This window comes from Serinus canaria, chromosome 18, assembly GCF_022539315.1.
Source record: "Serinus canaria isolate serCan28SL12 chromosome 18, serCan2020, whole genome shotgun sequence".
In the NCBI taxonomy this organism is placed as follows: domain Eukaryota; kingdom Metazoa; phylum Chordata; class Aves; order Passeriformes; family Fringillidae; genus Serinus; species Serinus canaria.
In genome coordinates, this window is record NC_066331.1 from 11,040,814 (window position 1) to 11,068,779 (window position 27,966).

The 27,966-nt window shown below is 57.2% G+C and overlaps 3 protein-coding genes across 4 annotated transcripts; all 3 read left to right on the top strand.

Annotated features, from left to right (window-relative positions):
• The first annotated feature begins 261 nt into the window (after positions 1-261).
• On the top strand, positions 262-5,357 carry LOC103819903 (cytochrome P450 2C5-like). The gene is made up of 9 exons (XM_009094504.4): positions 262-715; positions 1,226-1,388; positions 1,729-1,878; positions 2,474-2,634; positions 2,776-2,952; positions 3,041-3,182; positions 3,575-3,762; positions 4,445-4,586; positions 4,733-5,357. Exons 1-9 carry the CDS (start codon positions 533-535, stop codon positions 4,924-4,926), a joined length of 1,500 nt encoding a protein of 499 aa, XP_009092752.1. The 5' UTR covers positions 262-532; the 3' UTR covers positions 4,927-5,357.
• A 2,387-nt stretch (positions 5,358-7,744) lies between these two features.
• LOC103820025 (F-box/WD repeat-containing protein 10) lies at positions 7,745-16,590 on the top strand. Its single transcript, XM_050981588.1, has 11 exons — positions 7,745-7,861; positions 7,953-8,080; positions 8,986-9,114; positions 9,574-9,686; positions 10,051-10,251; positions 10,477-10,598; positions 11,690-11,838; positions 12,681-12,823; positions 13,619-13,777; positions 14,643-14,818; positions 15,755-16,590. Exons 1-11 carry the CDS (start codon positions 7,768-7,770, stop codon positions 16,588-16,590), a joined length of 2,250 nt encoding a protein of 749 aa, XP_050837545.1. The 5' UTR covers positions 7,745-7,767.
• Positions 16,591-18,483: 1,893 nt separating this feature from the next.
• Positions 18,484-22,121, top strand: LOC103819904 (Golgi apparatus membrane protein TVP23 homolog B-like). 2 transcript variants are annotated; one of them, XM_018919171.3, is made up of 7 exons: positions 18,484-18,574; positions 19,434-19,516; positions 19,649-19,823; positions 20,253-20,342; positions 20,899-21,030; positions 21,109-21,237; positions 21,957-22,121. In XM_018919171.3, exons 1-7 carry the CDS (start codon positions 18,572-18,574, stop codon positions 21,987-21,989), a joined length of 645 nt encoding a protein of 214 aa, XP_018774716.1. In that variant the 5' UTR covers positions 18,484-18,571; the 3' UTR covers positions 21,990-22,121. The 2 variants fall into 2 exon arrangements, with proteins under 2 accessions (XP_018774716.1, XP_009092753.1); XM_009094505.4 differs by having other exon boundaries at positions 19,679-19,823.
• The last annotated feature ends 5,845 nt before the right edge of the window (positions 22,122-27,966 follow it).

Genomic DNA, 27,966 nt, shown 5'->3' on the forward strand with positions numbered 1-27,966 from the left:
GATCCATTTTCCACCTGAAAGGAGTTTGGTGGAACACAGCAACCCCACAGGTGTGTGGCCAGGCACAGTGTCCCATCTGCCACTGTTTACCAGAGCAGCCTCTCCTGAGTCATTGCCCTGGCGAGAAGGCAGTGACCAACGGGGCAGCGACTGGAGGGACGTGAGAGGCTTGGCCAGGACAGCGACAGCGACATCTTCCTCTGCCGCGTGCCGCAACAAGGGAGCGCCGAGCAAAGGTGACTCAGCAGGGCGGGTAGAGGACAGTCACCGCCTCCCCGGGGCTCCCGCGGGGTCACGGAGCTCCCAGTGCCCCGGAGGCTCTGAGCCCCGGTCACAGCCCGGCTGCGACAGGCGTGGCCCGGCCCGGACAAAGCAGCGCCTCTGGTCCCCGAGCAGCCCGGAGCGCCTGGAGCTCGGCGCGGGCCGTGCTGCACCGAGCAGGGAGGGCACGCACAGCACTCTCTGCTCCGCTCTCTGCAGTTTCCTCCCTGCAATTCCTTCGCTTCTTTCCCTGCTCGGCAGCACGGTGAGGATGGACGCTGGCTCTGCCGGGCTGCTCGTCACTCTGCTCCTCCTCCTCCTCTCCTTCCTGTGGTTCCTGGTCTGGAGGAGTGACCCCAAGAGGAGCCGCCTGCCGCCTGGCCCGGCTCCGTGGCCCATCCTGGGCAACCTGTGGCAGAAGGATGTCCTGCCCCTCTACAAGCACTATGAGAAGGTAAGGGACAAGGGACAAGTGGCCGTGCTGGACCCATTCACAGGACAGCGGGACAGACAGCGGGAAGGTCCCGTGCCAAAATAAAAGGGGAATCCCATGGGTGACTCTTCCTACCTTTCTTTTCTCTTTTTCCCTCCCTCATCTCTTGCTCCACCGGAATTGCCTAAATCCCTTCCGCTGGGAGCAGAATCAGCGCGGTTACTGAAGCCTTTCTCCTGTAAAGCACCCACGTGGTGACAATGCCCCTCAAGGGCTGCAGTGCTGCCACTGTCCAGAGCTGCTCTTGGAGATGATGCTCTGAACCCCCAAAGTGGCACTCAGATAAAACCCACCGGGACAGGGACAGGGACAGGGACAGGGCTGGGAGTGGGATGGGGTCACAGCTTTGAGGGAGGCACTTCCCCTCCCTGCTGGGGCCCACATTCACCAGTGCTGTGGGCTCGAGTCCCAGTTTGAAATGGAGTGAATGACCTGGTGTGGGACCCTGCTCACAGAGCTCCCCACCCCCAGCTCAGCAGCACCTACGGCCCCATCTTCACCGTGTGGCTGGGGCTGAAGCCAATGGTGGTGCTCTGCGGGTATGAGGCGGTGAAGGACGCCCTGGTGGGACACTCCGAGGAGTTTGGGGGCAGACCCTCCATCCCCCTCCTGATGCAGCTCTCCAAAGACTACGGTGAGTGCCTGGACCTCTCCTGGATCCATCTGGGTGAGCAGATGGCCACACCCCTTGTCTATGGAAAGGCTCAGCACCCAAAACCTCAAACACCCATTTCCTGCTCTGCAAGACCCTTCAAGTCCTACCACAAGGGCAAGGACAGCATTAATTCCAGTTAGGCAATTCCAGCTTTGTTCTGAGCTGCTCTAGAGATCCTCCTCCTTTCATGGACACTGTGCACACCTGCATTGTCTCCTGGCTCATTGCTCTGCTGCTCCTCAGCCTGGCTCAGAGCAGGATTCCCACTCCTGGGGAGCAGCAGACTGGGCAGGGGCTGATCTCCTCTGTGCCCCTCCAGGATTTGTCTCCAACGATGAGAAGAAGTGGCGGGAGCTGCGGAGGTTCACACTCAGCACCCTGCGGGACTTCGGCATGGGAAAGAGCTCCATGTCCCAGAAGGTGCAGCAGGAGGCTCAGCACCTGGTGGAGTTGCTGGCAAAGCTCAAAGGTGACGTGCCTCCTGTCCTTGCTGGCCCTGTGGCAGGCAGAGGACACACAAGAGCCCCATGGGACATGTGTGGCCCCAAGCTGTTTGCAGGGCCCGTGTGGGTGATCCCTGCAGGGAAGGGCTGAGATCCAGCCTCACCCCACACAGGAGCCGCAGGGATGTGCTACAGGCATTGCTGAAGGGCCAGGAGGGAGATCCTGTGCTGAACTGGTGCAGGGATGGCCACAGGCGAGGAGCATTCCCTGCTGGAAGAGCAGGAATAGGGAACAGAACTGTGTGGGCCTGGGAGCACCCAGCTAGGACACTGCCTGGTGACTCAGGCTTACCAGGGTGATTTCCTCCTCTCCAGCAATAGCCAGCTCTTCCATCTCCTGGGGCTTCCTGCAGGTGCCTGTGCTGCCCTCAGTCCAAGCTGTGGCAGGGGAGGTGGATGGAGGAGCCCCCAACTCAGGAGGGCTCTTTGCTGTGGCTGCCAGGCCTCACAGATCAGGCAGGGTCCCAAACCAGGGGGTCAGAGTGGAGGGGTGTTTTCTGTCTTGAAGCAGATAAGTAACTGGTGACTTCTTGGTGCTTTTCTCACCCCTGGTGGCTGCAGGCAATGCCTTTGAGCCCATGACCATGTTCAGACACGCCGTGTCCAACGTGATCTGCTCCGTGGTCTTTGGGAGCCGCTACAGCTACAGCGACGCGGCTTTCCTGGAGCTGCTCAACGCCATCGGGAACTACATCAGCTTCTTCCTGTCCCCCGTGGCCAAGGTGGGAGCCTGCTGTGCTCAGCACCCTCTGTCTGCTGCCCCAGGGGCTGAGGATGCTCCCTGCCTGGGCGGACAGCGTGGCTGTGAGGGAGGGGCTCTGCCCAGAACCTGAGCCCTGCCGTGCTCCCTCCCTGTGCCCCAGGTGTACAACACCTTCCCCAGCATCATGGACCGGCTCCCGGGGCCGCACAAGAAGGTCCTGGCCGACTGCCAGAAGCTGAAGGACCACATCCAGGAGAAGGTGCAGTTCCACCAGCTGACTCTGGACTCCAGCTGCCCCCGGGACTACATCGACTGTTTCCTGATAAGAGCAGAGAAGGTAGAGGGGGTGCTGCCCTCCAGCCTGGCTGCAGCCTGCAGGAACACCCAGACAGCACTGAGTCCCTCCCCACCACACCTTCTTGCAGGAGAAAGACAGCCCAGAGAACATGTACAGCCACGAAGACCTGGTCATGTCAGTGTTCAACCTCTTCGGCGCCGGGACGGTGACAACCAGCAACACCCTGGTGTTCTTCCTGCTGATGCTGGCAAAGCACCCCCACATCCAAGGTACAGCAGCAAAACACGGCTCCTCCTGTGCCCAGGGTGCTCAAGGGGTAGAGGGCCCAGCCCTGGAGGGTCCCATCTGGGGACAGACCCAAACCATCCCGTGGGTCACCCGAGGGTGGGAGCCGTTAGACACAGACTCCCACAGACTGGGGGGATCCTCCCTGTGCTCTGTCCCTGCCCGTGCAGATGGCCCCAGACTGGCCTGTGGGACATGCTCTGATCTTGCCTGATGAGGGAGGGATGAGGGCAGAGACTGTTTTGGGCTTTCCAAGGGATTAGGGCAGGCTGCTCCCCCTCTATCCCACCCCTGGGTTCAGGATAAGTGCCCATGGAGGCCAGTAGGAAAGTAGGGAGGTTGCACAGCAGGCACCCAGCCCCCCTGCTGTCCCCAGCCAAGGTCCAGGAGGAGATCGATGCCGTGGTGGGCACTGGCCGTGCCCCCAGCACGGAGGACAAGCTGCGGATGCCCTACACCAATGCCGTGATCCATGAGCTGCAGCGCTTCCACAAGTCCCGCATCGAGAACTTCCCACGCATGACCACGCAGGACGTCCTGTTCCGGGGCTACACCATCCCCAAGGTACCTGGGGCGGCCTTGGAGCCTCCAGGGCAGAGGCGGCAGCGGAGCTTCAGGGCCATTTGCCTTTGTCCTTGGACTGTTTACACACATCTGAATGTTCCGGGTCTTTCTCAATCCTCGGTAGCAATGACCTCTCAGAGGGGAGTAGAGGCATGTAAGTGTCTGCCTGTCCTGCCCACAGCCCGTGTCCCTTCCTTGCCCATCCTGGAAAACAGCTCTTCCCCCCCGGAGCCGTGCAGGGGCTGGAGCAGGAGCGCAGCCTGGGGTGGGGCCAGGCCAGACCCCCCAGCCCTGGGCAGATGTGGGGACAGCCACCCCTCCTGGTCTGACCACGAGCGCTGTGTGCAAAACCCACCCTGAGGGAACATCTCCTGCCTTCAGATTTGGGGCAGTGAGGGGGGCTTTAACAGAAATCCACGGGACTAACTCAGCAATTTGTGTCCCATGAGCTGCCCACAGACCAGCAGGACCATGGGCACAGCAGAGCTCCAGGTCATCTGTCCCAGTGGCACAGAGCCACCGATCCAGGCTGCCTCCCCATGGGAACCTGCTTGGGTATTGGGGTGCACACACAGCCTCCCCCGTGTCCCCTGGGTGCTCCCCCCTGAGCAATCCACCCAGCAGAGAACAGGGGTGGCACTGATGTCCCTCCTCCCATCCCTGCCCCATCCCTCTCCCACAGGGCACTCCTGTTATTCCGGTACTTTCCTCTGTGCATTCGGATCCAACCCAGTGGGAGAACCCCAAAAAAGTGGACCCCACACACTTCCTGGATGAGAAGGGCGAGTTCAGGAAGCGTGAGGCCTTCATGGCATTCTCAGCAGGTCAGTGCTGCCCTGCCCTGCCAGCTCCGTGCCCAGGAGTGCCAGCACAGGCACCCAGGGGCACCACAGTGCCACCGTCCCCACGGGCTGCCTGCCCACCCTCCTGTCCCCTCCTTCCCCACCGGGCCACCCTCTCTCGTGCCCAGGGAAGAGGATGTGCCCGGGGGAGGCGCTGGCCCGCATGGAGCTCTTCCTGTTCATCACCACGCTGCTGCAGAGCTTCACCTTCCAGCTGGTCACGGAGCACAGGGAGCTGGATTTGTTCTCCCTGTGGCTCGAGATCGAGAGGAGGGCGATCCCGGGCAAGTTCTTCGCTCTCCCACGCTCGGTGTCCTCCTGAGCTGGGAGAGCAGCACAAGGAAAGGCTCTCCAGGTGCCTCCACCCCTGCCCCAGAGCGAGCCCTGTGGCCACGAGGGCACAGCCACCACAGGAGGGACACTTTGGGCTTGGAGCTTCTCTTCTGAGAACTGTCGGGCACCTGTGCCACCAGCTACACGAGCAGCCTGCTCCCAGCCCTTCCCTCCCCATCCCAGGAACACGAGGAAGGTGGCAGTGCTTCTCCTCCCCCATCCTATCCCATCCCATCCCATCCCCAATCCCATCCCGTCCCCAATCCCATCCCCAATCCCATCCCATTCTGAATCCCAATCCCATCCCATCCCTGCTATTTGAGCTCCTCGTGGCAGGGCTCCCTGGGGCTCCTGGCTGGGTGGGGGCTCCCTCAGTTTGGTGAAGGATTCAAAGCAATAAAAATAATCATCCCAACAGGATGCTGGTGTTTATAGGAACACTTGTGGTGCCTCTTGCATCCAGTTCTTCCCAGTGCAGGCCTCCCAGACACAGGATTTCAGCTCCATGTCTCTTCCTGGGGTGCCTTCACCTTTCCCAGAACAGCTCGAGCCAGGAAATCACCCAGGCATCAATCCAGTGCCACCCCTGCCATGGCAGGGACACCTCCCACTGTCCCAGTCTGCTCCAGCCCCAGTGTCCAACCTGGCCTTGGGCACTGCCAGGGATCCAGGGGCAGCCTCAGCTGCGCTGGGCACCCTAACAGAGAGGAATTTCTGCCCAATATCCCATCTAACCCTGCCCTGCAGCAGTTTGAAGTCACTCCCCTTTGACCTGTCACTTCAGTTCAGGTCCCAGGTCCCTCTCAGCTCTCTTGGAGCCCCTTCAGGTACAGGAGAGGGCTCTAAGGTCTCCCTGGGTCTCTTCTCCAGGCTGAACAATTCCAAAAACACACACTTGCTATCTTGTTGCTGGGCTGCACTTCTCTGATTCCTGCACATCAATATTTACCTCCAGAAATTGCTCTCAGCAGCCAGCTCACCTCCGTGTGCAGCTGCTGGAGTCACTCTGGGGGTCCTGAGGGGATCTGGCAGGGTGGGCTGTGCTCCCAACCATCCTGTTCCTGGGTGAGGGTGCTGCAGAGGGTTGTGTCGGCACTGAGGCTTGGGGACCCTGTGAAGCCTGGGATTTCAGGGTATGGGGAAAATTGGGGTTCTCCAGGGGTCTCAGAGCTGGTTTTGGTGGGGTTTGCCCTGCTGGGGTGCTCCTGCAAACATGGGGAGGGGGACAGCAGGGCCCCTGCCCTGGGGGAGGTGGCTGTGCCCTGCTGGAGGGAGGTGGCATCAGGACCTGGTTATTCCTGGAGTGCCTTGTCCCAAATGATGCACAAACCAGCCTTTACTCTGACTCTGAGTGCATTTGTGACTTTTAGATGACTAAATCAGCTCTTTTCTTAACTGAGGAGCTCAGGCAGGCAGAGCCACCTGCCAAAAATGTGTGTGACCCAAGCCTTTGCTCAATCTCTGCCTGTAGCCCTGGGTCAGCGTTGTGCCTGTGACCTGAGTGACCTCTGGGTTTTTGTGTCTAAAACCAAGCACGGGTTTGGAACCAAGCAGGTGTCCAAGGGCCGGCCACCTGTGCTCTGCTTCCCGGGGTGTTCCATGCCATTTGTGCCACTGCCCAGCCCAGCTGTGCTCGGGGCTGGCATGGTGCCCTGCCCTGACTGTGGGTGCCCATCCCGGGGGGGCTGCTGGCATGCCCCATCACCCCGACATTCCCCAACACCCCCCAACATCCCCCGGTATCCCCCTGGCACCCAAATAGCCCCTGGCACCTGCCTTCACCCTGACATCCCCTGGCACCCCGACATCCCCCGGCACCCTGACATCCCCCGGCACCCCGACATCCCCCGGCACCCCACCATCCCCCATCACCCCACTATCCCCCATCACCCCACCATTCCCCATCACCCCACCATCCCCCGGCACCCCACCACCCCCCATCACCCCACCATCCCCCAGCACCCTGACATCCCCTGGCACCCCGACATCCCCCGGCACCCCAGGTCCCCGCCCGTCCCCGGCGCCGCCTGTTGCGGGGCTGTGCCCGCGGGCTCCTGGCGGCATCACGGCGGCGGTTGGAGTTTACCGTAACTGTCGCGGCGGTGGCGGTGGCGGGGAGCTCCGGGCAGGTGAGCGGCCCCCTTCCTTTCCTTCGCAATGTCACAGCTCCAGTCGTACTCGTATTGCTGGAAATGGAGCGGCTGAAGGCAGAGGCTTTCCCCTGCCCTCAGCAAATCGGTGCCATGTCCTTGGCACGAGTGGCCCTGCCGTACCCCTTGGAGCCTGGGGCTGTCACCTCCCCCTGATGGTCCCCTGGGGCTGTCACCTCCCGTGCTGGTCCCCTGGGGCTGTCATCTCCGGTGCTGGTCCCCTGGGGCTGTCACCTCCCGTGCTGGTGCCCTGGGGGCTGTCACCTCCCGTGCTGATCCCCTGGGGGCTGTCACCTCCCGTGCTGATCCTCTGCTGTTTCCACAAGGGAGGAGCCCTCGCCACCACCCAGGGCAGGGGAGAGGGGTGGGAGACGCCAGCCTGCCCCTCAGCCCCGCTGCTGCGAGGTGTCCTGCAAAGCAGGAGCGCTCCCAGCGCTCTCCTGTGACTTGCACAGTGCCAAAGCGATGAGTTAAAAACCGCCCGGCACTTCCAGGGCACTGCTGACAGCGGCGCTGCCCGTGGCACCAAAACTCGAGCACTTCCAGGACTGTAAATTCCCTGTTTTCCAGGTGGCCAAGCACCAGAACGTGCTTTTGGCCCCAAAGCACTGACGCCCTGCCAGGAAGCTCCCGATGCAGGGGACAGCTCACCTTTGTCCCCAGCTGGTGCAGCTGTCACCATGGTTCCTGCGTCTCTGCCATCACGCTCTGATGGCGGCCACCCCAAGGACTTTACTCGTGCCCTGCCATTCCAGCTGTCCATGGCCATCCTGGGTAAAGCTGCTCTGATTTTCCAGGGGTTTCCCCTAAGGGTAAGAAATGGTTTCCAGAGGGGATCAGCCAACCTGTCCCTTTAACTTCCCAGGGCTTTTGGATCAGAAATCCCTGGATGCCTGCTCTGCTGTGAATGGTCACTGGGAGTTCCTGGTCAGGCGGGTCCGGGAGGACAAGGAGTGTCAGAGCACAGTCCAGAAGAACCTCCTGCAGCTGCAGGTGGGACACCTGCGTTCCTGCCGTTATTATGCACTTTAAAAAGAGGGGGTTTGCTGCTGCCCAAGCTGTTAAATGGGAATTCCTGTACCTGAGGCTGCCCCCCAACTCTGCCATGGCCCTTCCATCTCCAGCTGCAGAGCAAAGCCAGGTGACGTTTCACACTGTCTCAAGAACAGCTTTTAGTCTCCTTTAGAGAGCCTGAGACTCTAAAAATGCAACCCAGCATTCTTCAGGAAAGCAGACTTTGGTCACAGTGAAAATTTCCAGAGGTGGTGGAGGTTGGGCAGAGCTACAGCAGCTCCCAAGGCAGCTCAGGAATGAGCTCCACTCACTGCACACAGGGTAAGGGAAATGCAAGGTGCCTTTGTGAGGAGCTGGGGGCAGTGGCTGGAGCACAGGAATGCAGAACGCCTGGGACAGGACTGGCCGGGCCAGCAGGACCTGCTACAGAGTGAGGTGTGAAGGAGCCTCCCCGAAGAGACAGGCTGGAGCCTCTGCTGCTTTGGGCTGTGAAGGGGGCACAGAAACTCAGAAAAGGCTTCAGGGAAGGTTTCACAGGCTAAAAATGAATCTCGAGTGTTGACCGAGGTGTTCTCAGAGCCTCCCATCTCAGTGGGTTTGAATTCTGAACCAACTGAGAGCCTGCCAAAGATGAGACGAGCTCAAAACTTTGCTGCTTATTAGAAGCTTAAGACTAGAGTTTGGAAAAGCATAATAAAAAGCAATTATTTTTCACCAGAAGTTGAACTTGAGGTAGCTGGAGTGCTAAATGTAAGCCAGGTCTCAAGGAGAAGGCAGAGTGTGCAGCTCAGCTTTGCAGGGAGCCCCAGCGTCCTGAGGAGAGGAGCAGCACGCCCTGCCAGCGTGGGCTCTGCATAACTCCTGCCTCTGCTGGTTTATTCCAGGAGTTGTGTCCTAGAAAAACCATGCCAAACTATGCTAAAAGAGTCGATGTGCAAATTCCCCAGTTAAACGATGAGGGCGAGGTCACTGAAGTGAAGGACAAGGAGCAGAAGAAGAGGCGTAAATCCAAGGTTTGTTGGATGCTGCATGTCAGTGTTTGGGGAGGAGGGAGGACAGCTCGTGGGAGACAGCTCAGTGAATTTGGAATTGCTTCCTTTTTTTCCCACTCCTGCCTTTGGATTGCCCCATCCTGAGCAGTTCATAGGGACCCGGACTTGCTCAGCACCTTCCCACATGGGAGGGAGTTTGGGAGGCATTCCTAGACTTCGGCCTCATCCCCATGTGTCCCCAGTCATGGCACAATCCTGGGGCCAGGACCCTTCTTCCCTCAAAATAAAGGGTGCAGATCTCAGGGATTCCATTTATGCCACAGAACACGGCCTGGGGACAACCTGGGCTAAGCAGGGTTTGGCTGCCCTTGGATTTTCCTTACTCTGGGCTCATGCCTAGAGCTGATGGGTTCAATACTATGGAATAATGCTGCATTCCTGCCTCTCTGAGTTACCTTTCCCTATTTCTCTTGCCATCAGACAGAGGATTTTAGTCTGCATGAAGCCTATCGGGAACTGAAAACTGACAAGATCGAGCTGGAAGAGAGGAATGTCTTCTGTGGCCCCTACAAGACCTGTGTGCTCATGGAGCAGTGAGTAGAGTGCCCAACTGCGGGGCCAAGAGCAGCTCTAGGAAAGCTGTTCCATTCCCTGTGATCCTCCTGGATGGCTGGAGGAGGGTCCCTCAGCGTCCAGTTTTTAAATAAAGATGCCAAGATAAGCTGGTTTTAAAGGAATAAGGGTTGGTGGATATGGTGTATCCCAAGGGATCCCAAGGCTCCCAGGGCTGGGGGAAGCCCTCGCCCCTCTGCCCACCCTGACACAAAGGGGGATGTGCAGATTTAGGTACTGTGGTGCCCTGCAAAGCATTCACCTCCGGAGCTCTGCCCGCCGTGCCCAGCTGGAGGCAGGGCAGTGCTGCTAGCCAAAGCTCAGCCCAGGCACTGTCCCTGCCAGGTCTGACAGCACAAGGAGAGCCCATTACAGCGGTGGGGACTGGGTGGCCGCTGGCAGCAGGGGCCTGAGGCTGCTCCGTGTGCCAGGAGGGAAGGAGCAGCCACGTCTGCTGCACGGCCACGCCGGGCCCGTCAGAGCCCTGTGCCTGCGCGAGGACAGAGGGCTCCTGCTCAGCAGCACCAGCCTGGAGCCCAGCATCAGGTGAGCTGGGACTGGGCCAGGACACCCAGCCTGGCACAGTGAGGGGAGAGGGAAGGACAAGGGCCACCGTTAATGCTGAGCCTGACTCGACTGCTGCTATTGCTCTGACACCTCAGTGGAACAGCTCCTGATTTTAACCTGATGTGGGGAGCAGAGCTGGGCACATGAAATAGGAAATAATAATGGAACCACATGGAAGGAATCATAAAGCTCTCCTCCCTGCAGGTGCTGGAATATTCACAGTGGGGCCTGTGTGAGAACCTTCACTGGTCACTATGCGACCATAACCTGCCTGCATTCCCACCAGGAGTACCTGGTGTCAGGAGCTGGGGATGGCATGGTGAAAGGTGAGGGATGGGAGCACTGGGAGCAGGGGATGGCATGGTGAAAGGTGAGGGACAGGAGCACTGGGAGCTGGGGATGGCATGGTGAAAGGTGAGGGACAGGAGCACTGGGAGCTGGGGATGGCATGGTGAAAGGTGAGGGATGGGAGCACGGGGAGCAGGGGATGGCATGGTGAAAGGTGAGGGACAGGAGCACTGGGAGCTGGGGATGGCATGGTGAAAGGTGAGGGATGGGAGCCCTGGGAGCTAGGGGTGGCATGGTGAAAGGTGAGGGATGGGAGCACTGGGAGCTGGGGATGGCATGGTGAAAGGTGAGGGATGGGAGCCCTGGGAGCTGGGGATGGCGTGGTGAAAGGTGAGGGACAGGAGCCCTGGGAGCTGGGGATGGCATGGTGAAAGGTGAGGGATGGGAGCACTGGGAGCTGGGGATGGCATGGTGAAAGGTGAGGGATGGGAGCACTGGGAGCTGGGGATGGCATGGTGAAAGGTGAGGGATGGGAGCCCTGGGAGCTGGGGATGGCGTGGTGAAAGGTGAGGGATGGGAGCACTGGGAGCTGGGGATGGCATGGTGAAAGGTGAGGGACAGGAGCCCTGGGAGCTGGGGATGGCATGGTGAAAGGTGAGGGATGGGAGCCCTGGGAGCTCCCAGCCAGAGGGAACCACTGCAGAGCCACGGGCAGGGGGCTGGGGGCAGTGGCACACAGGGGGAAAGCCACGAGTCACAGCTGGGGACACGTAAACACACAGTCTCTGATTGTGTCAGGGACTAAATTCTCGTTAGTTCTGCTTTAATTCAGAATTAATGGCTTTGTGGCTGTAATGCTATCCCAACTCTCGGGCAAGTTGTATCAACTTTCAGCTTTGCCAGATGTTTCCTTATAGAATAAAGGTGGAAAAGATGTGCTTTTTCTGGACTTTACATTTAAATGGTTTGCCATGCAATTATGCTTTTTAAGCCAACACTCAGCTCCTCACAGAGCTGCAGGTACAAGGTGTGACTGTAATCAAACAGTATTTTTTAATGCATGTTGTACTCCCAGAACTCAGCACTGAGGCAGATTCCTTTTTAATTCTCCTTCTTGCTGGCTCAGCAGTGTGGAGCCTGGAGAGTGGGAAATGCCTCAGGACTCTGATGCACAGCAGCCCTGTGGGGGCAGTGAGGATGGACGGAGCCCACGTGGTCAGTGGGGGTCACCGAGGGCTGGTGAAGGTCTGGAGTGCTGAGACAGGGGCTCTGATCAAGGTGAGTTTCCTCTGGGGTGGATAATTCTGTGCTAAATGGTCACAATTCACTGCTAGTTCATCACAGTTTTTTGTATTTGCAAAAGATTTTCTAAAAAAGAAATTAATCCCACCAAACAACCCCCAGAGCAGTCTAAACCAATCAAAGCAACTGCAGGTAATTAAAAAACTGACTTGCAACCAGCTGCTGATTTTGAGGCAGGGTGTGATTTGCTTCACCTCCATCACTGCTCGCTCCCTGTAGCTTTGCTCATCTCTGCTCCCACAGAAACCTTCTGAACCTGGGGAGATGAAGGTAGAGCTTCACTGACCTGGGGCTGGAGGCACGAGGGTCAGCCCAAAACAGGAGCCTTGCTCTCAGCAGCAGCTCCTGGAGCTGCAGCAGCTGGGCAGCTGTGGGAGCACTGAGTCTGTGAATTCCCTGGTCAGCTGTCCAGGACCAGTGTCAGTCCATACCTGGGAGTGGAGGGAAGCTCTTTACCTGAAATGGAGAGACAGCCCAGATATCCCAGCTCCAGCTGAGCCCCTTCTCCCAGAGCCAGGGCATCCTCCTCTTCCCTGCTGGGGCAAGATTCCAGAGAGCACAAAGGTGTCAGTGGAGTAATATCTCTTGATCACATGTAATAAAGATGGAAAAGGGATGTCATTCCATGCCAGGAGCTCAGCAGCAGCACCAAGCCCAGAACATTTCAGTGACTATAAAACAAACACAGTTATCCATGGGGTACACTGGTACAATAGCACTAAAAAACCATATCAGGCTGGTGTCCTGGAAGCCATGGACACCTCAGACAGATTTACATCCCAATTACTGATTTTTTTGCACCTTCTTTTACTTTGCAGACATTAGAGAGGCACCAAGGCCCAGTTCTCTGCTTGTCCTTTGACCAGTGGCACCTCATCACAGGGAGCAGTGATGGATATGCCCTGGGATGGAGCATGTTGGGAAAATTTAGGAGATGCCTGATAGCTTTCTTCCATCCCAAGTAGGAATCAGATGTGTTTCAAGTTGCATTCAACAGTGGACTGAAACTGTAAAGAAAAAGTGCCCCTTACAGGACCAGAAAATGCCTTAATTGCCAGTCTGGGGATTTGAAATATCCCCACTTGGACCAATCTTTATCTCAAAGGCTCTGTCAGGCACCCTGCGGCCACAAGTAGCACTTTCAGTTAAGACCTGGAACAACCTGAAATGCAAACCCACAACCCTTTATCACAACCAGGCATGACTAAAGGCAGACAGAGCACAGTCCAATACTGCAAGGATGCCCCACTGTGTGCCACAGGGTGTCACATCACCTGGGCAGGAATAGAGGTGGCCCAGTTTCATGCTGACCAGCTGCGTGTTACGCCATCCTCCCAGACTTAAATTGTACCTAGAACTGTGAAAACTGGAGAATGGTATGGTTTTCATTGATTTTCCTGGACATAAAACTGAAATTTCAAATGCAGCAGATGGCCACGACCATATGGTTGCTATGGGGAGCATGGAATCACAGAATCCCAGAATGGTTTGGGTTGGAAGGGACCTTAAAGATCACCTCATTCCAACCCCCTGCCATGGGCAGGGGCACCTTCCAGTGGAAGGGTGCACTGGGCTGTTGGTTTGGACGTGGAGGGACCCGAGAGGTCTCTGTCAGACCTTTGCCAGGTCCTGATCAGCTCCTCAGTGCAGGCTGCTACTGCAGCCAGAGCTCTGCTCCTCCTGCTGAAAGAGCTCACTGACCCTTTCTCCTTGGGCAAGCACCATGGAAGTGCCAACTGGCCTGGTGTGTTTTCAGGGAAGTCCTGTCCCTGGAGTTCCTGTACCTCAGAGTCATCAGTGGCTGTGCTGATGGATGCATTCGGATATTCAACTTCCTGACTGGCACCTGCCTCAAAGTGTTGGAGCCTGGCGGCAGCAGAGACCCCGTGTCTGCTCTCTGTGTTGCAGGAAACAGGTGGGTGACTGCAGCTGCCAGCAGACTCTGACCCACATTTGGTAGATTACACTGAAATGTAAGGAACTGTGTGTTTTTCCTTCTAACAAATTACTTTTAAAGAGCTCCACTATTTATTATCTGCTTCAATAATCTGCTTTAGCTCACAATGGCTGAAGAGATTTCCTTAGTCTCTGCAGCAATGTACAATTTCCTTTTTCTCTACAGCTGAAGATACAGACCAACTGTAAAGCTGAATTCTGAAATTCTTAGGAGGTTGGAGAATCAAGGCAACACCTGACAGTCTCTGCCTGCTCCTTGACCTACAGCCTCTTTGTAAAGGCCAATAATGAGAAAACCTTCCAGGTTCATTCACTTTTGCCACTCTAACTAAAGGTGGCTCCCAGCTTCAGTGGAAGCAATGGGTAAAACATTGCTGAGGTTTGAGGGCTGGGTTGGCCACGATCTAAAACACAACAATAAATGGGCAGCTATGAAGAAATTAATGCCATCCCAACCAGACCAGCACACCCTTCAATCCACAGTTAGATGTCCCTGATAACATGGTATTTGTAGTTAGGTACTTCCATCCTCAAGCACTACTCTGATCTAGCTCTGTCCACTGCTAGAAATCTTCATCCTAATGATTTTTAAATTATTTTTGCCGTGGAGTGGAATGAAAAGAGCACCAGAGCTTCACACAGAGCACAAGTTAAAATGTGCAGTGTCTGACTGATGGGGTCAATTGCTGCTGCTCCTTCCAGGAGAGACGATGATCTCAGATCTGTTGGAGGCCCTGGGGCTTGTGTTGCACAGGAGCCACTCAGGCAGGACCTGCTGTGTCTGTGATTCCTGTGCTTTTATGGCTCTTCCCTCCCTCCTGCAGGGTGGTGACCAACTCCCCCAGCAGACTGCTGCTGCTGCAGTTCGAGGAGGTGGCGTGGGACTATTCCCTGCCGGCTGACAGAGAGGTGCCGAAGCAGGACAGGAGGTCCCAGAAGGGGAAGCGCCAGGGCACCGGTGCAGAGCAGCAGCGAGCTCCAGACAAGCCCCCAAAATCTCGTCAGGGACCAAAGAGCCGTGGAAGACCCAAAAGTATCACACTGAGCCTCTTCTTTTCTGGCTTTTCTAAACTGAGTTACAAACCAAGCAGCCACTGCCTCCAGCCCAGCCAATATTCAGACTCTCTGCTGTTGTCAAGAGCAGATGTGCTGTTCCATTTCAGTGGTTCTGTCATTTTCTAGGCTTCTGTGAAACCCTTCTGCCTTTTTACAAGGGTTTGGTGTAACTTCAACACATTTTTCAAGACAGGCACTGTCATTTTCCAACTGAGTAAGACAGAAATCAGTAGTAGTATTCATATTTGCACAGCTGGTGGGCTTGGAAGCACGCTGCTGATTCAGGGCTTGAATTATTCATTACATACACCCGAGAAAGTGAGAGAACACCTACATTCAGGATCTGCCATCACTGGGAAAGGCAGCTGCACAGAAACAGGCACCTTTTCAATTGTAACACAGTGATGTTATTTTGGTTTTAGTCAGAGCTATTCAATGCAGTGTGATGACAAATCCTCCAGCTCCACAAACTGAGCATGGCAGATAAAGTGATGGGCTGGGAAAAGGTTCCTGCTGTCCAGGCCAGCAGATGCCAACTGGTGCTTTGCCTGGTAAAAGACAGGACCCAGGGAACAGCTGGAGCTGGGCCAGGGCAGCTCAGGCTGAGATCAGGGAAAGGTTCTCCCCCAGAGGTGCTGGCACGGGCCAGGCTCCCCAGGAATGGGCACAGCCCCAAGGCTGCCAGAGCTCCAGGAGCATTGGGACAGCACTGCCAGGGATGCCCAGGGTGGGGTTGTTGGTGGTCTGGGCGGGGACAGGGGCTGGGCTGGGGGATCCTTGTGGGTCCCTCCCAACTCAGCTTATTAAGTGATTCTCTGTGCTCTGCAGTGTGTGGGAAAACCTCTCAACCCCAAATGTGTTGATTTGTTTTTGGCTACAGGTGATGAACCTGAACAGAGCTCTGTTTCCCCTGCGCCCGAGGAGGCAGAGGCCACTTTGGAGTGTGAGCTGCCCCAGAGGGACCCAAGGTGTCCCATGTCCCCTGACAAGTTCCTTTTGACAATCGGCACGCTGCAGAGCTGCAAGGCAGCTGCAGGCAGCCGCAGCCCCAGCCTGATCTCTGCAAGGGCCAGGGCAGGGCAGCAGCAGCGCCCTGGGGAGCTGCCAATGCCCAGAACGCCCCTGCAACACCAGGAGGAGCGGGCAGCCCAGCTCCAGCGTGCCAGGCTGCACAGCCATTCGCTGGCCATGGCAAAAATCTCAACTCCTTTTGAAATGAAAATGCTGCGGCTCAGGCTGAGGAACTCTTTGCACAGCCCCGCTGTGAAATCCTCCATCCCTGCTCCCCGTGTTGTACATCCCAAGTTCTGTGGCTCGCTGGGAGAAAGGAAAACTCCCAGGGGCCATGGGAAAGACACTCCTGGTCCCAAAGATGGGCATCAGCTCATCCATCTCTGCACAGCTTCCTCAGAGCTGATCCAACCAACGCCTGGCACGGCTGCAGAGATGAGGAATGAAGCTCCCAGGAGAATAAAGCCCTCCAGTGCCCACGCTTCCCGCAGGGACAGTGGGTTCAGGCTCCTGACAGCAGAGCAGGAGCTGCAGGAGGCAGCTGTGGCAGCTCAGCAAGAGGCACAGCAGGCAAAGCCCACGGAAGATGAAGACAGAGCCAGAAGGAAAGCCTGGCTGAGGAAAATTAAAGGACTACCTGTGGATTCTTTTACTGGGGAGAGGAAAACACCTGCTCCAGAACTTGGGTATAACACGTTTATCTGAGGTGATCCCCAAGTCCAGCCAACAGCCATGACCTGGGGTTCTGGTGTCCAGCTGAGTTTGCCATGTGGCTTTAAGCATTAAATACAGATATATTAGTTTATGTACATTTAAATATGCTTAGCATATTTAAATATGTGGTTTTAAGTGTAAAACACTGCCCCTCTGTAAGTTTTCCTAAGAAACACTGTTGGTGTATTCAGCTATTTGTCAAGGCAGTGAATGGACTGAGCCCTCTCCTGGATTTAACTCCCTAAACTTGCTGTCCTTACCAACATGGCACTGTCTGACACCAACATAGCTCAGGACAGGCTCAACCCTGTGAGAATAATAAAAACTTCCTATCAGAGCTTCTGTGGATTGATGAGGGTGTAGAAGATGAAGATGTGTGGACTGAAATCTGATGGATTGGTGGCACAAAGTCTGCTTGGAGGCCAGTAACAGGGGGCTGATCCTGGGTCTGATTTTGTTTAACATCATTAATTAATGCCCTGGACCATGGGCAGGGTACCCTGAGGTGTCACCGACCCCAGAGAGGTGCTGCCATCCAGAGGGACCCGGCCAGGATGGACTGAGCTGAAGGAACCCTGGGGAGCTCCAGCAGGGCAGGCTCCAGTGCTGCCCTGGGGAGGAACTGCCCCAGCCCCAGGAGCTGTGGAAAGCAGCTTAGACTTCATTTCTATGAAATGCAGAATAGGGTGAGGGGTTCAATCTCCCCATTTCTGTGGATAAATGCCTACGTGTACTTGATTGTGGAAGGTTTCCTGTTCATGGCAGGGGATGGAACCGGATGGTCTTCAAGGTTTCTTCCAATCCCAACCACTCTGTGATTTTGTGGTATCCAGTAATGCTGAGAATTTAATGGGAGGACAAAAACCTTTCTAGTATTTGAAAAAAGCTGTTTATCTAGCTTTGAGTATCTGGGCTGGCACATCAAAAATCTGTTGTATCAGAGGTTTGAGAGAGGCCAGTTCTGCCCATGGTCATGCCAACGGGCTTTCAGCAGCTGTTCTGGTTTGAAATTAAAATCTCGAAAACTCCCCACAGTGGGCTGTGATTAGTGTTGGTTTGTTTAATTCAATGCCATCTTCGCCTCGCAAACGCTGGGACGAAGCCAGTGAGGAGTGCCCGCGGGGAGGCCGGCAGCTGGCGCGGCACACGAACCGAGCCGGGGGCGGCAGCGCCGGGCAGGACGGAGCGATGGATGGCGGCTCCGCCACACGATGGCAGCTGCTCCCCAGGAACGAGGGTAAACCCACCCGGCTGCGGCCACGGGACTGCGCCACAGCCCGCGGCGAACGCGTCTCGATAAAGCCCAGGGGGAAAACACCATGGAAGGGCTGGTTCGTTTTCGGCCATGACGAAGCCAGGAGGACCACAGGGTTGTGTTCAAGTCCGTAAATCAGCACCTCCCTGCAGGCTGTGGGCGCTCAGGCGCTAGCACCTCCGCATCCCCCCGCTCTCCTCAGGCGGTGCCGGTTCCCCGGATCCCCTCAGGGTCCCCCCGGGATCGCCCCGCTCCCCTCAGACGGTGCCGGTGCCTCAGGATCCCCCCCCCGCTCCCCTCAGACGGTGCCGGTGCCTCAGGATCCCCCCTCCCCGCTCCCCTCAGACGGTGCCGGTGCCTCAGGATCCCCCCTCCCCGCTCCCCTCAGACGGTGCCGGTACCTCAGGATCCCCCCTCCCCGCTCCCCTCAGACGGTGCCGGTCCCTCAGGATCCGCCCCCCCACTCCCCTCAGACGGTGCCGGTGCCTCAGGATCCTCCCCCGCTCCCCTCAGACGGTGCCGGTCCCTCAGGGTCCCTCAGGGTTCCCCCACTCCCCTCAGGGCCGTTGGCAGGAGCGGAGCCCGGCCCAGCCACGTCTCGCGCCCAGCTAGCGCGCACGCGCAGGGGGCGGAGCGGCCGAGCGGTGTCACGGAACGCGTCACGATTGGTCCGCGGCCGTGACGCGTGGCGGCGGGGCGGAAGTGGCAGCTCCGACCATGGTACGGACCGGGACCGGGGGCTGGGGCATGGGACACGGGGCTAGGGAATACCGGGAGCGGCATTCGAACCGGGATCAGGGGCTGGGGCATGGGACACGGGGCTAGGGAATGCCGGGAGCGGCATTCGAACCGGGATCAGGGGCTTGGGCATGGGACACGGGACCAAGATTTCGGGGCCGGAGCAGGGGCCTGGGCAGGGATCATAGGATCTCGGAGCGGGACTCCCTTCCCACAGGCCCCGGGCGAGCTGCGGGCCTCGGAGGCGCTTCCTGCCGTGACGGGCCCGGCCGTCCGTACCAAGAGCCCCGGGAGGCTCCACGGCCGTGCCCGGCGCTGTGTGACACGGCCGGTGCGGTGTGTGACACGGCCGGAGCTGCTGGCACCCACAGCTCGGGACTCACTTCGCACCGCCGGCTCCACCAGGGGCTCACAGGAGAGAGGTTCCTCCCCGAGCAGTTCTCCGTCCTGGCCGCAGTCCCGGGCAGTGACTGTCCTGGAAGGCTCAGGAACAAAAACACTGCCCCAGCTGGAGTTACCGGGCCAGGAGGGCACGTGTCAGAGGCTGTGTGCCAGGGCCAGGCGTGCCAGAGCCAGGTGCTCCTTGCACACCTGGCAGCAGCGGGGTTTGTGATCAGCTCAGAGGCTCAGCCCAGCTGCAGCTCACCAGTCCAAGCCCTCATGATCATTTCTCGGATCACACTGTAGGCTTGTGTGTGGTTAAATCTTCACGTTCTTCCCAAAAGAATTCTGATCCCGAGGTGCCTCTCTGGTTTTCTGGGTGATGAACACTGTCCCAGGCTGATGTTGAAAACAGTTTCATTTTTCTCCTGTAACCCTTTGCCTCTGCTCCCCACCTCAGGACAGCAATGATGACATTGAAGATGTGTCTCTCTTTGATGCAGATGATGATGTATCCAGGAGATCCAAAAAGTCAAAAATAAGGTTGGTGATGACAGAGGGAGTTTCTGAAATGCCTCTTGTGTCAGCTCGCAGGCAGTTATTACCCATATTTCCAGAACACTGGCTTCATGTTGCAATGCTGACCCTTACCCCTGGCAATGTCACTGTTTGCAGGAGCTGTGACTGTCCTGTCCTTCATTCCAGGCACCCAGTGGCATCATTTTTCCACTTATTCTTCCGAGTCAGTGCCATCGTTGTTTACCTGCTCTGTGAGCTCCTAACCAGCAGCTTCATTGCCTGCATGGTGACCATCATCCTCCTCCTGTCCTGTGACTTCTGGGCTGTAAAGGTGAGTTCCCCTTGTGCTTTTTGTTGTCTTTGCCTTGCTGTGTAAAAATAACTGACAGTGATGCTCATCCTCAGAAAAGTCATTTGTTTGTGCCTCTCCCACAAAAAGGTACCCCAAAACACCCTCAAGTGCCGGGGTGGACTGCAGAGTGTTGTGAAATAAACTCTCACATCTCTGTGCACTTGGTTCCTTTTGAAAGTCCAGTGGAGAGCATTTGTTAGACTCCCTTTTGAGGCAGCACAGGCTTTGTTCAGCTCAGAAGCAGCACAGGTGTGCCCCCTGTGCTGGATCTCTGAGGAAATGCCTTCTTGTGGCTCTCGTTCTCCCACTGCGAGGCAGATGGGCACCGTGGAAAGCAGCAGCCCTGAGCTGTGGCAGGAGGTTTCTTTGGCAGAGGAGCCAGAGCTCATGGGTTCGCCTCTCTTTCAGAACGTCACAGGGCGGCTCATGGTTGGCCTTCGCTGGTGGAACCAGGTGGATGATGATGGCAGGAGTCACTGGGTGTTTGAGGCCAGGAAGGTCAGTGCTTTGGTTCTGCCCTTGTGCTCCTGTCTGCTTTGTGACCCCCTGGTACTGGGTGGTGCTGCTGGAGAGGGGAGAGCTTGCACAGGGAGCATTTGCTGGCAGCCACAGATCTGTGCAGCCTGCTAGGTGAGCTTTTTGACTATTGAGTTATTAAAAAGTTGTCATGATATATTGATCTGGCTTAATGTAGGTAATGCACGTCTGTGGTTTTTGGAGTTACAAAATGACTCCTTTAGCTGTGTCTAAACTTTGTACCTGAACCATGCGGAAATGTCACTTTTCCCAAACTTACCCTTCTAACCCCAAGCATTCCAAGAGCTTTTGATGCTGCTGTCTCCAGTGATTCTGAGAGAAAACTGAAAACGTTCCCTTAAGTGGAAACACTTCCTGTTGCAGAGATGTCTTTGTGTGATGTGGAAATGAGTCCTGGAAGCACCCGGTGCTGTGTGGAGGGAAATCCCAGGGACTGTGGGGATTCTGCCCAGGTTTTAAGGACATGGGATCTGTAGGATGGAGCAGCCTGGTCACTGCCGTTTTCTTTCTGTTTCAGGTGTCAGCACAAGGGGGTAAGACCTCATCTGAAGCAGAGTCCCGAATTTTCTGGCTCGGCCTGATCACCTGCCCCATGATCTGGGTGATCTTTGCCTTCAGTGCCCTCTTCTCTTTCAAAGTGAAGTGGTTGGTGAGTGCTCCCTGAGCTGCACTCTGGCTCTGCCCTGAGCCAGAGCTGCCAGCTGCTGATGCCTCTTCCCTGTCACAGGCAGTGGTGGTGATGGGGGTGGTGCTGCAGGGAGCCAACCTCTATGGCTACATCAGGTGTAAAGTTGGCAGCAGGAAGAACCTGACCAGCATGGCAACCAGCTACCTGGGGAAGCAGTTCCTGCGGCAGGTGAGGCCTCCAGGGCTCTGGGATCCCTGGGGAAAACGAGAGGGGCTCATTGGTGTTCTGAGCTGTGCAGTGGGACCCTTGCCACGCTGCTGCTGGAGAGCCTGAGCCCTGTTAATTAAGGCTCAGAGCACTGCTAATTGCTGCCCCCCAGCCCCAGGTGCAGTGCTGTGGAATTGGCTGGTGCCATGGGTCAATGCCATGGGAATTTCTGGAATATGACTACTGTGCTGGGAGTAACACCAGGCTGAAAGGGCTGCCACTGCCCTCTGTGTTCTCTCCCACCTCCACCCAGCTCTTCCAGCAGCTCCTGTTCTCCCCCAGCTCTGGGTTTGCTCCTTCCAGGAGAGGGAACCGATGTTCCAGCAGGAGCAACCACCCCAGTTCCACCCCGCTGCTGCTGGACTGCCTTTTCTGGCCTGTTCTTGATGACTCTGGCAGAGGTGTTTTGGCTGTCGTGGGTTCACAGATATTTGCTGTAATTGCTGCCATCAGTGTGAGCAGAAGCTCAACACAGATGACCTTTCTTGGCACTCTGTGCTGGGCCCATCCCCTTCTTGATTTACTCCTGAGTCCTTGTACCTGGCAGGGGTTACCCAGGTGCCCAGGCCAGTCTCAGGCTCTGGCAGAAATTAATGTTTTACACCCCCCCCCCCCCAAAAAAAAAATCCCGGCAGTGGCTCACAGAGTTCTCCTGCCCTCTTTGATCTTACCTCCTGCAGACCATGGCTACAGAGGACCAGGCAGCATCCTGAGTGTGGTGGGAGCCTCCAGCCAGGCTGCATTCCCAGCAGTGACCAACAGAGAAGTTGCTCTGACCAATTTGGGAGCTGCACACAAGGTGTGAATCAAAAGAAGTAAATAAATTGTGCAAGACTTGAGGTTAACACTCCTGGCAACTTATATTCCATTTTCCACTAGCAGTTTGTGTTTAAGTCTTCTCTTTAGTTTGATTAACAAGAATTAATTTGCTTCAACTTTAAATTAAAATAACCTGAGTGGGTTTCATAGGGGTTTAGAACTACTGGATGAGTTAAAAAAATTTGCTGGAGATTCTTCAGAAAAGCCACGTACCAGCTGAGCCTTGGGAACTCTGCTGCTCCTTCAGCACTTGGTGCCTGGGTACTTTCAGCTGTGGGCTTTCAGGTTTGCCTCTTGGAGGTTGTTGCTGCATCTGCTACAGTTTAAGGCGTGATTTTTGGCCCTGCATCCCTGGCTGTATGACTGGAATGGCTCTGAGGGCTGCAGTGAGGGGCACCTGAAGGAAATGGAGCTGCTGGAAGATCCCTGAGGTCCCATGGCAGCTGCAGAAGGTGACCTGTGAGCAGGTCCTGGTTTCTGAAGCCTTCCCAGACCTGGAGAACATCCTAAAGCACTGAATCTGGGGGATCCCTGCAGGCCTGGTCCTGTCTGGAGAAAGGAAGAGCAGAAGCAGTTTCCAGGGAAGCTGCAGCCCCTTTCCAGGCAGGGCTGTGAGAGCAGCCCTTGTGTGCCTGGCCTGTCACACTGAGGCTGTGGGGTGTCCTGGAGGGGACCCTGGGGCCGTTCCTCAGGCCAGCAGGGTGTGGGGATGGGAGCTCCTGGCACAGGGGTGGCACTGTCAGGGTGTCACCCTCCTGCAGAGCAGCTCTGTGCTGTCCCTGAGCTGGGGAGAGCCCTCGGTGGGTGGCAGTGCTGTGCCTGAGCTCATCCCTGCAGAGGGGCCAGCTCCTTCCTTGGGGTCTGTCCCTGGAGCTTGTGCTTCCACAGCAGCAGGTGCTGAACGTTCTGGGTCAGGAATTGTGAATGAAGAATTTACATGTTGGTTTCTTTCTGACTCCTGTGTGCTGTGAATTGTGGGGCTGTATTGCCCTGGTTCCTCTCCCTGTGCTCTGCAGTACTGGCAGCTGTACATTTGTTTAACTCTGATTGATACCTTCCTTTTGTAAATATATATTTATAAAATCTTGAAATTAAAATGCTGCTTTGTTTAACCAGTGCAGACATCCCTTCTGTGGTTCATGGCTCAGCTTCCTTTCTGCCCCCATGTCCTTGTTAGGCACCTTTACAGGAGTTTAATGTCCATTTAAACTGTTCCTCCAGCTCTGGCACAGTTCTGTCAGCCAGGGCTCTGCATTTTTCCCTGGGCAAACTCTGCCCCAGCTGCTGGAGCTGTCATCACACACAGCTGAAGTCGTTGTCTCCCCAAGGCTCATCTCCTTTGGAGGGCACTCCGAGGTGCCCCTTGCCCAGTCCCTGCTCAGTCCCACAGCAGAGGAACTTCAGTCCCCATTTCCATCCCAGGGATCAGGCATTTCTGGGGAATCAGTGTGGAGAGGCCAAATTCAGTCCAACCCCCAAGCGGAGACCTTCAGCAGCCACAAGAGACGTGCAGGTCCTGCAGGGAGGAGTGGGAATCCTTCCTGCTCCAGCCCGGGGGCTGGCACAGCTCCAGCCACGAGCTGCTGCTTCTAAAATGTGTTAAAAGCTTTGGACTCACTGTTTATTCACCTGCTGCCAAAGCTCCCCCCAGACTCCTGGAAGACAGGGCTTTTCTGGAAGTTGCAGTTTATTTAACCAAGGACATTTCTTAGTAGGTGCCTTAAAATAGAGCCTTCTTTGGGTTATTTTAAGCTCTTGGCAAACATTCAGGCTTTTGGCTTCTGAGAAACTGGCAGTTTATTGCATTCCTGTCATGGATCAGAACCAAATTTCTTATCTCTGCTGCAGCTGGGTGTGAGTCTGGTTTGATTCTCACTCGCCGTGTGCTGGGGTTTCCTGGGGAGCAGGAAGTGGGAGTTTCCTCGGAGCAGAGAAATTCTCTGAATGTGCTTTCTTCCACAAGCCCCAGGACTCCCCACGGAGCCAACTTCTTGAGCATCAGCTGGGTAATGCTGGCCCCACCTCAGACCTGGGTGGGGCTCAGCTTGGAGGGTTGAGAGAGCGGAAATACTCCAGCAGTTATCCCTCTGAGTTATCCCTCTCTGTGCCACCAAGCTCCTTCCGTTTCGTTCACTGGGCGAGCTCCGTAGCGTTTTCTCCTCCTTTTTTTCTCAGTTCCGAGCGCAGAGTAAACAGCTCCATGGTAACCCAGGAGCCCTGAGTCACCCAGCTGTTCTGTGCAATGCAGAGCAGGGGAGGGCTCAGCTCTGACTCACCCGTCCCTCCGGAGGGCAGCCCTGCTGGCCCGGCCCTGTTTTATGGCTCGTGTCACTGTGCCCCAACGGGACCTTCTCTGCGTGTCACCTGTCCCCTCTCCTCCAAGGTTTAAACTCGCCTCGGTTTCTTTCACCAGTGCCTGGATAATGTTTTGTCCTTGCTGGAGCCCTCCCTCACTGCCAGACCCTGTTGTGGAAGGAATTTGTGTCACCTCTGCTCTTGGGAACTTCCACAGCTCCTTCCCAGCACCTGAGAGCCCACGGAGGTGCCAGCTGTGGGCAGAGGTCCCAACCCAAACCCTCACCCTAAATCTCCTTGGATGAGGAAAAAACTCATCCCTGGCCTTTTGTGGGCTCTAGGTTTCTCATGTTTTAAATTGCAGGGTTGTGCCCAACAGTGTGGTTTAATTAGGACTGGACTGGATGGAGATGGGGACAGTGACTTGGCTTGGTCCTGCTCCATCCTGGTGGGGCTCAGCCGGGAGCTGGGGCAGGGCTGGATGCAGGTGGAGTTCTGGGGTGGGGAGCCCTCACCAGGCACCCCCAGGCACCGGTGGGGGATCAGCCCGACCTCCCCCGGCCCCTCGGCAGCTGCCTCACCCGGGACAGTCCCCGTCCCCAGCACGATGAGAAAAGGCAGGATCGGGAACGCCCTGCGGGATTTTCCTCGCGGTTTGCAGCAGTATGGGGAGGGCAGCATCCCCTGGGCCAGGCTGGGCAGCCTCAGGGGACATCGGGGACACCAGGGACACCAGGGCCCTGCTGCCAGGGCAGCAGCAGCAGCGAACATCTGGACCGCACAGCTGGGCTGCCCTGCCCTGGCTCCCCCTGGACTCGGAGCCCCGCTCCCCCCTGCCCTCCCCTCTCCAGGCCCGCACGGCAGCAGAGGGAGCCCTTGGGCTTTGCTTTAAAGAACAATTAAATAAATAATCATTTAAAACCCAGCGGAGAACGTTTCCAGGTCGGGCTTGTTAGGAAGGAGTCCCGGGATCAATCCTGAGCCCTGAGCGGTGCCAGAGCCACCTGCGGGCATGGCACTGCCGTGGGCACTGTGCCACCTCCCCAGTCCTCCCGTGACAAACAGGGGTGACCGAGAGGGGGACGGCCACCAGCACCAGCGCCGGGGCGGGCAGGGACAGAGCGGGATGTGAGGGATATAACGGGAACATGATTCACCGCTCTGCGTACAGGGGTGGGAGCAGCCCTGCAGCTGGAAAAAGGCAGCAAAAAGGGAATTTGCTGCCAGCTCTGTGTGTGTGGGACCGGCTGCCCGGGCTGGCTGCTCACACGGCCCTCGGGCCCACCCCCATCGCGGGGAGTAAGCTGTGATTTAATTAATGCTCCCTGAAAAAAGATTCGGACCAGAGCCTCAGGTGGAAAAGTCCATTAAAAATTGGAGTCCAAGTGGCCAAAGGAGGATTTTCCATCTGCATCCAAATCTGCAAGCAAATACAGGTATTTGTAGGAAGAGCTGCCATCCTGCAAGGATTTCTGAAATAAAGAGAAAGTCCAGGCAGGGAATGACAAATGGGAGTGGGTGGGAATGGGCTGATCCCTGGTCTGATCCCTGGGCTGCTCCCTGGGCTGATCCATGGGCTGCTCCCTGGGCTGATCCCTGGGCTGTTCCCTGGGCTGATCCATGGGCTGATTCCTGGGCTGATCCCTGGGATGGATTACATGGACTTTTGAACTTCAGTGCCTGCTTAACTTAGACTCATCACCCAGGGTATGGAAGCAGTGGGAACCTTGCAGTTCTCTCAGGGAATGAGTCCCAGCTCTGCCCCCTGAGCGTCCTCCTCTGGCCAGGAGCATCCCCAGCCCCAGATGTGAACCCACAGCTCAGGTCTCTCCTGCTCTAAATATGTACCAGGAGGAAATTCCAGCCCTGGCCCCTCTTGGCAGAGCTCTCGGCTCTGCTCTCATGGTTTGAGCCGCAGGACCTCTGACTTCCAGCTGCAAAAATCCTGTAGTTACACAAGAGGAAGCAGCCCCGCTCATGTGCACGGGAATCATCCCGTGTCCCTGGAAGCCATCTGTGTGACCCTTCCCAGGGTCAGGGGGGAGACATTCCGTCTTTCCTGTGTCATTCCGAATAAAAGCCAAACTCCGGCTGCTGCTCGCAGCCCTGGCAGGCGCTGGGCCCGTGGGGGACGCTCGGAGCTGTTTTCCTAAAATGTGATTGAGCAACGCCCCAGCACGTCCAGCCGGGAGCCGCCGGATCCCGGGGATGAGCCGGGGCCTTCAAGGAAAGGGAACAAAAAATGAGCAGTTTTCCAGGAGGAATAACCTCATGCTCAACTCTGATCCCTTTTCTCCCCTTGTCCCTGAGCTGGGGGAGCTGGCGGCACCCTCAGCTCTCGTTCCCTGCATCCCCGCAGCTCCGGCTCCGGGCGGGGACACGCTGGGGCCGGGACAGGAGTGAGCTCAGCCGGAGCTGCTGGCACGGCAGGGGCGGCCCGGGAGGGGCTGAAGCTGATTTACCCAGGGGCTCTGTGCGAGCTGTCACTGCGCCGGCCGGGGCTGCCCGAGCCCCCCGGAAAGAGGGGTGGCGGTGCCAGGCCATGCCAGGAGCTGCCAGGGATGGGGATGGAGATGGTGACAGCTCGTGTGACCCCCCAGCTCTGCCCACCCGTGCGGGGCTGCCCTGGGCGCGGATCAGCCCCGCTCCCGGGGCTTCTGTGGGTGCGGTTCCTCGGCTCGCTTGCATTTCTTGGTTCCTCCCGCTGCCTTTTTGGGAGCATCCTCCCATGCTGTCCCACCTCGGCCCATTCCAGCTCCCACCCTCGGCCCCTGCCGTCCCCTCCTGCTGTCTGACTGCACCGCTCAGGATTGTGATTGTGAAAATCCGCCCCAAAATGCGATAAAGATGTGCTGGGCCTCCTCCGTGTGCAGCTCCACCTCCCCTCGGGGGGACACGGCGGGGTCACTGCCTGTCCCCGGAGGTGGGCAGTGACACCTCTTTGGGCACTGCCAGTGCTGTCCCCTGGGCTCGGAGGTCACCGCCTGTCCCCGGGAGTGGGCAGTGACACCGCTTTGGGCACTGCCAGCGCTGTGCCCCGGGCTCGGAGGTCACCGCCTGTCCCCGGGAGTGGGCAGTGACACCGCTTTGGGCACTGCCAGCGCTGTGCCCCGGGCTCGCAGCAGGGCAGGCAGTGCCTGGGTGGTCCAGCCGTCCCTCCCTGCCCCAGGCATCCCCCGAGGGAGACTCTCGTGGCACAGAGGCTCCATTACACACTTCCCAGGCTCGCTGCCCGCTGCCAGAGACGTTACTCAACGCAGACACCGCCAGCGGCCAAATCCCATCCGGATTTTCCCTGCGCGGCCGGCAGGAATTTCACCCGGGCCCCACGGGGAGCCCTCGCCACCTGCTGCAGGTGAAAATCTGCTCCTGCCACGAGGTTTCAGTGGCAAAACCTCTGTCCTGTGCCTGCAGGGGACGGCAAAGACGGGGGCTTCAGGGAGAGCTGGTCCCCTCCTGTCCCCTCGTGTGCCCCACACGGGCACCAGGAGGGCAAGCACGGCGCCCCGGGCAGAGCACCCTGAGCCTGAGGGACGAGGATCAGGGACAGGATGAAATCCCCGGAATCCCCTGGTG